The following is a 9,234-nucleotide window of genomic DNA, read 5'->3' as shown; positions in this document are numbered from 1 at the left end:
AGGATGATTAGATGCTACATATGATTGAGTCCTCTCAAACTGATTCACTGGTCCCACTAACGCCCTCTCAAACCGATTCACTGCTCCCACTAACGCAGCCTTGTCGTTATTGTATCCATCAACATTCAAACAAACCTACGGCATGCAAGTTTTCTTACATTTCGTAATATTAAAGGAAGAGATATATCAATTGACGACAAAAAAGAAAAAGAAAACGAAGAGATAAATCACATGCATGCATTATGCATATGCAATGTTATTCTAATTGCTTACCATTCTAAACTTATGCGACACATGCTTATTGAAAAACCTTTTTTTCTTTAGTCCGGATAATATGCGATTAGTTTTTTTTTTCTGGTGTAGAGATTTTTTCTCTTTAAATAACGTATTTGCATAACTAAATAAAACCCAAATTTTAATTACATGCATTCAAAATTTAATCTTAGCTATGTGGGATCAGATTTGAATGGAAAATGACTAATCATCAGTTGTTTTTATTTGATTGGGATTTTCATATATCTTTGCTTCAATACAAAGGAAAATATGTTTGGTGTATGATTTCACGTTTCATCTCACCTATACACGTATCAATTTTGTTCCTATGTTTTATAAATAAAGTTTTGTTTGTTTCTTCTATTGGAAAATGCATGTACTAACAAAATTTACCAAAAGATTGGTGTGAATATATTGAATAAAATTTGAACGGATCATCTAATATGCACTACTAATGACAATAAAATTCTTTTTAACAGAATATATATGTAAATTAATTACATTAGTTTTTTTCCCTCCCAAAATGCTTAGCAGATAACAACTGGACTCTCGTGACTTTTGTGCACCGTTTACTCCCAATGCGTGACATCTACGCGCTCATGTGACGCGTGTAAGCTCTCTTCGCGCGTTTAGCTGTCACTCTCTTTGTCGGTCTCCCTCGCTTTTCTTCGCTTCCCTCTCTCCCTCTCCACCACTTTCATTTAAAAAATAAATATATTGAATAACCAAAAATCAAAAACAAAAACATATAGGATTATACTATATTAATATCTATATAGCACATTAAAGTATTAAACTATCAAACAAAACAAGTAATCATCTGATATTCCATCTCTTCATCTCTTTCATAAATCCCCTTTTCATTTAAATTCTACTATCAATAAATTAAATTTTACAATCACACTAAAACACACATATCTTTTTGCACTTTTAGGATATTTGATACTATATAAAATAATATTATGAATCTATAGAGAACAATGTGTTATTGATTACAATATTATTTATTTTTTTGAGAAATTTAAAGTATGGCATATATGAATAAAAATCTTTGTTTTTTTAACTAAAATTGTGAGCTTGAATAATAATAAGATTAAAAAGGAAGAAAATTTAACAAAAAATCAGAAAGGAGAGAAAAATAGTCTGTTTGGTGCATATATGTTAGGCTATAAAAATATCATAACATTTAATATATAATATAGAGGATATTATAGCTAACAAAAATCTAGTCACCTCCTTAATATTGCTAGATTTTTTTTGGTTTTTTGAGTTCAAATGTTGCATCACTAAATCTTTTTTTTCCAAGTAATAATTAAATCAACCAGCCATTTAAAAGAGGCTTAACCTTGACTGTAAATCTCCAACAATCATCATATATATCTTATAAAGAAAAACACACACATTCGAAATCTAACCCTTAATTGATTCTTCCTCTAATCAATCTTTCCCTCTCTCTCCCTCCCTCTGAATCTCCGATATGGGAAAAGACAAAGTTTCCAAGGCATCGAAACCTCCCGGCGGCCGCGGCGAACCAACAATCAACCCACCAGTCCCGGGGCCCAAAGGCAAGCGCGCAAATCGTCCACCTTACCCTCCACCACCACCAGGCGGTCGCCGCCGTAGCCATGGCCGTGGTTGTTGCTGTCGTTGCTGCTGCTGGATGATTTTCTTGATCATACTCTTAGTCCTCCTCGTCGCCGCCGCATCCGCCATCGTATACCTAATCTACCGTCCTCAACGGCCAAGCTTCACCGTCTCTTCCATCAAAATCTCCACTCTCAATTTCACCTCCGCAACACACCTCACCACCGCGATTTCCCTCTCCGTCATCGCCAGAAACCCGAACAAGAACGTCCGGTTCAACTACGACGACACAGACATCACCGTCTACAAAACGTCACCGAAAGATGATGACGTCGTCATCGGTGAAGGCAAGATCGCTTCGTTTGTCCACGGTGGCAAGAACACGACTCTGCTCGTAGCTGAGATCGGAAGTCCTAAGGGAGACCTCGACGATGAGTCGGCGACTAAGCTTAAAGGAGAGCTCAAGGAGAAGAAAGGAGTGGTGATTAAGGTTGTTCTTGAAACGAACGTGAATTTGAAGATGGGAGCTTTGGTAACCCCTAAATCAGGTATTCAGGTTACTTGCCAAGGAATTAAAGCGGTGGCTCCGAATGGGAACAAGGCGACGACGGCGACTACCTCCGACGCCAAGTGTTCGGTTGATCTCCGGTACAAGATCTGGGAAATTACTTTTTAAACATTGAGAGGGGAAAATGGAATTCACATTTGTAGTTTTCTTCTTCTTCCCTTTTTTGTTTTAATATACTGTATCCATTGTTTCAATTTTCATTTCTTCATAATTTGACTTCATATACAGTTCTTCCATTTCCGTAAGACTTTAGTTTTTTGGGATATGTAAATGAGGATATTATATATGTTCGGTCTGAGGAATGAGCATTACTGTGTGATTAGTCAGGAAAATTGTTTCATTTGCTTTATACAAAACCAAAAAAAAAAAAATAAGATAAACCATTTGGTTATAACTATAACTTTTCTAAGTACCATTTTTAATAGTGTTGATCTAGCACAACAACAACTTAACAACGACAAAGAAAAACGTGAGAGAGAGAGAGAGTAATACGCAATTATAAGAAATTATTTAATTAAAGATGGTAAATAATGCAAGTGAGGTGACCACTAGTACAAGTGCTTTGGTCAATTATTCTTTAACTAGACAATTAAGCTGGCTTCTTTCTGGAGTATGTTTGTTGTAACAATTAATTAAGCTACCATTAGTCCATGTGGTCCATGTGTGTGGTGTATGAGAATACGCACATAAATATACCCTACAAACCTATGAATGATTGTACGTATTTGTATGTAATGAGCTCATGGAGTAATTTATTTTATTCAAGTGTGGGTGCAAAGTTACGTCGCATTACGGTCTAGAAGAGTAGAAGGTGTCGGTGAAATGTTTAGAAAAAGCAAAGCTACAATGATTCAAAATCAGGTGTCATGTAGTTATCAACAACAAAAGGAGATTAGGTGTTCTGGTGTAAAACGACGACCAACATGTGATGGATTTTGTTCGTTTTCCACAAAATAATACTAATACTAATATTTCAAGTAGTTGAGAATCTTAAAAAAGCTTTTTTATTTTGATCTGGTTAGTTAAATCGGTTTAGAATATACTACATCGACTACATTAATTAAAAACCAATTTCAATAGAACAGTGTATATCAAAATATATAATTCACGCTTATAGATCAATCACATATACTAGGTTTATCTCCAATCGATATAAGAGATGCACTGCTTCTAAAACTTACCAGTTAACGTATGTTGTTACGCCGCTGGATTAAGACGACTTAGCTACTTGTCTGAAAGCGGAAAGAGTATAGAGGTCTGGTAAGTAAAAAAGGACAAATAAAATAAAGTAAGAATTTTTTGGTTAATCAAAGTATGTTCATTTAAAATCTTATTTCTACTATCAAATTTAATGTCAATTCCAGGTCAATAAGTGTTTGGAATCAAAATGATAATGTCTCATTGGACATAAAAGACCATGTGGTCACCACATGTTATTAGATGTCCATGTTGACTTTTTTTTGGTCACTGACAAAACGCCTTTGTAAAAGAAATCCTCATGCTAATTTAGTTTGTTACACGTGCATATTAACTCACTTTTACATATTGTAAATAATGTAATAAATATTATATTAACCAAATTTAAAATTTTTTAATTTATAAACGCTTCAAAGCTCACAACTTTCAAAGTTTCTATTTTTTTTTCCCTCTTCTACTTCATGATTCACGCTTCTTTCTGGCGATTTCGTCTTCAAGAAATTCCTTGGCGGCTTCGTAATCGTTGTTTCCACACTTCTCAATGTCTACATACACCGATTTCTTCTCAAAGGGTTGTTCCAATTTCATCGTGCTTGTCCTTTACGACTAGTAATGAGCAATCCCTCTTCCATTATTTCGATCGTGTTCTTGAATTATGCTTGACGGCTCAGCAATGCCGGCAAGTTCATGCCCAAGTACTTGTATCCGATTTAATCTACCGTTCTGGGTCACTAGCTGCGAGTTTCGTATCGGTTTACTCCCGGTTAGGACTCCTTCTCGATGCACGTAACGTGTTTGAGACTGTCTCGCTTGTTTTGTGGTCGGATTTGCTTTTGTGGAACTCGATTCTGAAAGCTAATGTGTCTCATGGACTACACGAGGATGCGCTTGAGCTATACGCGGGAATGCGTCAACGAGGTCTCACAGGGGACGGGTTTATTATACCCTTGGTCCTTCGAGCTTGTAGGTACTTGGGACATTTTGGTTTGTGCAGGGCTTTGCATAGTCTAGTAATCCAGATTGGTTTGCAAGAGAATCTTCATGTGGTGAACGAGTTGCTCGCTCTGTATCCAAAGGCGGGAAGGATGGGAGATGCCTACAATCTGTTCGTTGAAATGCCTGTTAGAAACCGTATATCATGGAATGTCATGATCTCAGGTTTTTCTCAAGAGTATGACTGTGAAAGTGCCGTTAAGGTTTTCGAATGGATGCAACGTGAAGAGTTTGTACCAGATGAAGTGACTTGGACTTCACTTTTATCTTGTCATTCTCAATGTGGGAAGCTTGAAGATGTCATCAGATATTTTGATGTTATGAGAATGACTGGAGATGCAGTTAGTGGCGAAGCTCTTGCTGTTTTCTTCTCTGTATGCGCCGAATTAGGAGCATTCAGTACTGCGGAGAAAGTTCATGGGTATGTTATAAAAGGTGGGTTTGAAGAGTATTTGCCCTCGAAGAACGCATTGACATACGTCTACGGGAAGCAAGGGAAAGTCAAAGATGCTGAACAGTTGTTCCGGCAAATAAGAAACAAAGGTATAGAGAGTTGGAATGCTCTGATAACATCGTTTGTGGATGCTGGTAAACTCGACGAGGCTCTCTCGTTATTTACTGAGCTGGAGGAAATGAATGACTTTCGCAACGTCAAGGCTAATGTAGTTACTTGGACCTCCATTATCAAGGGTTGTAACGTGCAAGGAAGAGGAGACGATTCGCTTGAATATTTCCGGCGAATGCAATTTTCCAAAGTTTTGTCTAATTCAGTGACAATTTGTTGTATACTATCCATTTGTGCGGAGCTTACAGCTTTGAATCTGGGAAAAGAAATCCACGGGCATGTGATCCGAACCTCAATGAGCGAGAACATTCTGGTTCAGAATGCATTGGTGAATATGTACACAAAATGTGGGTCACTCAGTGAGGGGAATCTAGTATTTGAAGCAATTAAGGATAAGGATTTGATCTCATGGAACTCGATAATCAAAGGTTATGGTATGCATGGGTTTGGTGAGAGAGCTCTAAGTATGTTCGATCGTATGATAAAATCCGGGTTACATCCTGATGGGATTGCTTTGGTAGCTGTTCTTTCAGCCTGTACTCATGCAGGGTTGGTTGAAAAGGGACGAGAAATTTTCAATTCGATGAGCAAGAAATTTGGAATAGAGCCCCAACAAGAGCACTATGCATGTATTGTTGACCTCCTTGGTCGTGTAGGGTTTCTGAAAGAAGCTAGTGAGATTGTGAAGAGCATGCCTATGGAGCCTAAAGCCTGTGTGTTAGGAGCTTTACTTAATTCTTGTCGGATGCACAAAAACATGGACGTCGCAGAGGATATAGCGTCACAACTTTTCAGTCTTGAACCAGAGATGACAGGAAGTTATATGTTATTGTCTAACACTTACTCTGCTAGCGGAAGATGGGAAGAATCTGCAAAGGTTAGGGCTTTAGCCAAGAAAAAGGATCTTAAGAAAGTTTCTGGAAGCAGTTGGATTGTATTAAAGAAGATAGTCTACAAATTCTCATCAGGATCAGCAGTACAGAGCGACTTTGCGAGCATCTACCCGGTTGTTGAGGATTTGGTTAGTCATATGTGGAAGAAAGGCCCTACACCCCATGGGACAAATTGCGAGGATGATCTTGACTTATGGACAGGGTAAGAGATGAGTGTATTCCGCAAAGACTGAGAAGATGCACAAGAAACTAAAACCAAACTTACAGAACCTACCAGGTAAGCTAAGCTTGCTTCAGACCTTTCACACTAGCGTTGACAATTACCAAACCAATCTTTGAAAGAGAAGTGTGTTTGTCTTGATAGACCCAAACTAGCTCCTCTGATGCTTTACCTTGTTTATTCGCTTTCTTCATACCCTCACAATCACCATAATCATTGCAATAACAGCCCATAACCAGACTCTGCTGTATATCTTGGCGTTGCAGATAATTCATGGCGTTATCTTTGATGTTCTAAATGGTGTTAGTAGGCAAAGGAAGTCTCTCGCCTTTCCTGAGCTAGAGATCGACAACTGTCTCGAGTGCTGCAGAACCAAGTTGACTTTGGCCTTGGTTCGCTCAATCTGGCACTGAATAGCACAATATCCTATAACACCTACCAACTGGTTGGTGGTCACACAAATCAGCCTCGAAGATAATGGTGTGCATAACGATATCTCACTGAGATTCTACTATAATTGTTTAAGTTTGGTCATAATCATACATACAACTTTGTTAAAGAATTTAAATGCCAATAATAACTGTTTTGTCCTAAATAACATCGTTGTCACAAAACAAACTTGGCTTCAAAGAGGTCTCTCTCACAACAGTTACATGTGAAGAACTGGTGAAGTATCCCAATCTATTTCTTAGCTTAACTGATCCTTAAACTAAAAAAAAAAAAAAGCCCATCTTTCTACAATAGAAGTGTCTCTGCAACAGCTGAAAATTCTTAACTTTGATAAGGATGATATCGACCTCGCCCTGAACCATTAGTCCCATTTCCTCTGCCACCACTTGACCCGCTATTGCCGTTTCCATGAGCTTTTCCACCTCCAAAAGCAGCTGCTGCGGCAACACCATACCCACCACCCATATGGCTATAACCGCCAGCTCCATAGCCAAGGTTAAACATTTGACCACCATAACCATAACCGTAGCCATAGCCACCACCGTAACCATAAAATCCAGCAGCATTAACCATGGAGTTCCCTGCGTAGGCTCCATAACCACCATAACCACCATAACCCGAATACATATTGTAATCATCATTTGCTTTCCCACCATAAAGATCTTCCTGATCATACTTGCCACTAGCGCCATAGGATCGAAAGCTGTTATCTCTTCCGGTTCTCTTTGGTTCAGCCCTCTTTATTTCGACCTATTGATCCATTGGAAGTTCTTCAGATCGCTATTAAGTTCTTTCTAGCTAATTTTTTTTTTTTTTTTTTTAAGTAAGAAGAGTCTTGCCTGTTTGTCACCGAGCTCATGAACTTTTCCATCGGAGAAAAGTCTCTCCACAGAATCTTCACTCAGAAAGGTTACAAAACCAAATCCTCTTGACCTTCCAGTGAGGTGGTCGTACATGATCTGATGCTCAATTATGTCACCATATACACAGAAATACTTCTTCAGTTCATCTATAAATAATGTAAAGCCCCATTATCAGCAACAGTAACAAACCACAGGCAGAACAGAGAACCTTGGAAAAACTTTTACCTTCTTCCAAAAATGGTGGAAGTCCACCAACAAAGATTTTTTTCGTCTTTGATACCGCTTTGATATCGGTATCCCTGTCCCCTCTAGGAACTGTTCTTTTCAGCTCAACCTAACATTTAATACGAATAAAAAAAAGGCATCCAACATATAACTGAGAAACAAAAGCTGAGCAGATGATACACCAAACAAAAAACTAATTTCTTGATATCTACCTTTCGGTCATCTATTACATGTTCTTCCTCCAAAACTTTCTCTGCAACAGCTGAATCAGAAAATGTAACAAACCCGAATCCCCTAGGCTTTCCAGTCATTCTATCTGTCATGATTACAGAGTCGACAAGTTCTCCAAACTTCCCAAAGTAATTCGCAAAAGTTTCTGAAAAACAAAAGTGGAAGTAATGGAACCGAGACGCAGAGAAATATAACCAACTAAAAAGGAGAGAATCATAATGAGTCGAGTCCTCCAATGTGAAGTACAGTAGGGTGAAAGAATAACCAACAACAGATGCAAGATTAAGACAAACCATACATGTCAGCTCCAAGAAGCTCAAATATAAGAAATGAAATGGCATGAAAAGCTAAGGCAATGCGGAGGACTCAACTAAAAACAAAAACTACCAGAAGCATCTTACCTTCAGTTGTTTCCCAAGAAACTCCACCTACGAATAGTTTCCTAACACAAGAAAACTTCCATCAAAATCTTAGCTTCATACTCCTAATAACCAGCTCGATTGAGAAGGAGATTAGTATGAAAAAAGCATATGACCACAAACAACAAAAAACCAAGTATATTCCCTAAGATATCACTAACCCAGGAGAAGACATGGACGAAGAAGAATGGCGATTCTCAACGGATTGCCTCATCTGCATCCCACCAGTATCGACGGCTGCACCACCGTTCCTCCGGTCATCAACAGTCCTAACTTCATAATCCGACGGTGGAAACTGTTCGTCTTGTAGGTGAAGATGGTAAGAGTCATCATAACCACGATCTGAGTTGTAATCCATCGATCACTGCAGCTGAATCAAAACACACACAAAGACCTTATTTTTGCTCAAGTGAAGCGAGTGAAATCCAAAAAGAAAAAAAGTAGTTGTTTTTTAGTTTTTGTTTCAGTCATGTCATCGAAATTTCAAAATTCTGAACATGAAAGATAAGAGAAACCCTAACCAAAGATGGCTGATGTAGAAAACGGCAACAACAAGCTCAGGCGAGAATTTTCAACACTTTAGCCCACTGAGAATTTTTGAACAAAAAGTAATTTTGATTCGGCGTTATCAACTTATCATCGGAATATTCGAAACGACACCGTATTAGTGCGATCAACGATGGTCAAACAATCTTCTTGTCACTTTGTCAACATCAGAAGATCAAAGGTTGACTAGTGCTGACACTTTTTTGA

At 38.2% G+C, this 9,234-nt stretch overlaps 3 protein-coding genes across 4 annotated transcripts; 2 read left to right on the top strand and 1 right to left on the bottom strand.

The window, feature by feature from the left end:
• Window positions 1–1,650: 1,650 nt before the first annotated feature.
• On the top strand, window positions 1,651–2,661 carry LOC18993135 (NDR1/HIN1-like protein 6). The gene has a single exon (XM_006416623.2). The coding sequence runs from the start codon at window positions 1,751–1,753 to the stop codon at window positions 2,531–2,533; it is 783 nt and encodes a 260-aa protein (XP_006416686.1). The 5' UTR covers window positions 1,651–1,750; the 3' UTR covers window positions 2,534–2,661.
• A 1,422-nt stretch (window positions 2,662–4,083) lies between these two features.
• Window positions 4,084–6,308, top strand: LOC18993134 (putative pentatricopeptide repeat-containing protein At1g17630). Its single transcript, XM_006416622.2, has one exon. It carries the CDS (start codon window positions 4,084–4,086, stop codon window positions 6,277–6,279), a length of 2,196 nt encoding a protein of 731 aa, XP_006416685.1. The 3' UTR covers window positions 6,280–6,308.
• Window positions 6,309–6,905: 597 nt separating this feature from the next.
• LOC18993133 (heterogeneous nuclear ribonucleoprotein 1) lies at window positions 6,906–9,097 on the bottom strand. 2 transcript variants are annotated; one of them, XM_024153068.1, is made up of 7 exons: window positions 9,003–9,097; window positions 8,643–8,845; window positions 8,464–8,504; window positions 8,044–8,207; window positions 7,832–7,940; window positions 7,583–7,752; window positions 6,906–7,493 (listed from the first exon to the last, which is right to left on the bottom strand). In XM_024153068.1, the coding sequence occupies exons 2-7, from the start codon at window positions 8,837–8,839 to the stop codon at window positions 7,065–7,067; spliced, it is 1,110 nt and encodes a 369-aa protein (XP_024008836.1). In that variant the 5' UTR covers window positions 8,840–8,845; window positions 9,003–9,097; the 3' UTR covers window positions 6,906–7,064. The 2 variants fall into 2 exon arrangements, with proteins under 2 accessions (XP_024008836.1, XP_006416683.1); XM_006416620.2 differs by having other exon boundaries at window positions 8,643–8,851; window positions 9,003–9,078.
• Between the last annotated feature and the right edge of the window lie 137 nt (window positions 9,098–9,234).

Source organism: Eutrema salsugineum, unplaced genomic scaffold (assembly GCF_000478725.1).
Source record: "Eutrema salsugineum unplaced genomic scaffold, Eutsalg1_0 scaffold_5, whole genome shotgun sequence".
In the NCBI taxonomy this organism is placed as follows: Eukaryota; Viridiplantae; Streptophyta; class Magnoliopsida; order Brassicales; family Brassicaceae; genus Eutrema; species Eutrema salsugineum.
Note: the sequence above shows the minus strand (reverse complement) of the source record. Positions and strands in the feature narration are given on the sequence as shown.

What these genes read in the sequence shown, in the direction of transcription:
- LOC18993134 (XM_006416622.2), top strand. Translation starts at nt 4,084, where the DNA reads ATGATTCACGCTTCTTTCTGGCGATTTCGTCTTCAAGAAATTCCTTGG.
- LOC18993133 (XM_024153068.1), bottom strand. Translation starts at nt 8,839, where the DNA reads ATGGATTACAACTCAGATCGTGGTTATGATGACTCTTACCATCTTCAC. An exon ending in TTCTTGGGAAACAACTGAAG is followed by an intron (nt 8,208 to 8,463) that starts GTAAGATGCTTC and finishes TTTGTTTTTCAG; the next exon opens with AAACTTTTGCGAATTACTTT. An exon ending in ATGAGCTCGGTGACAAACAG is followed by an intron (nt 7,494 to 7,582) that starts GCAAGACTCTTC and finishes ATGGATCAATAG; the next exon opens with GTCGAAATAAAGAGGGCTGA.
- LOC18993135 (XM_006416623.2), top strand. Translation starts at nt 1,751, where the DNA reads ATGGGAAAAGACAAAGTTTCCAAGGCATCGAAACCTCCCGGCGGCCGC.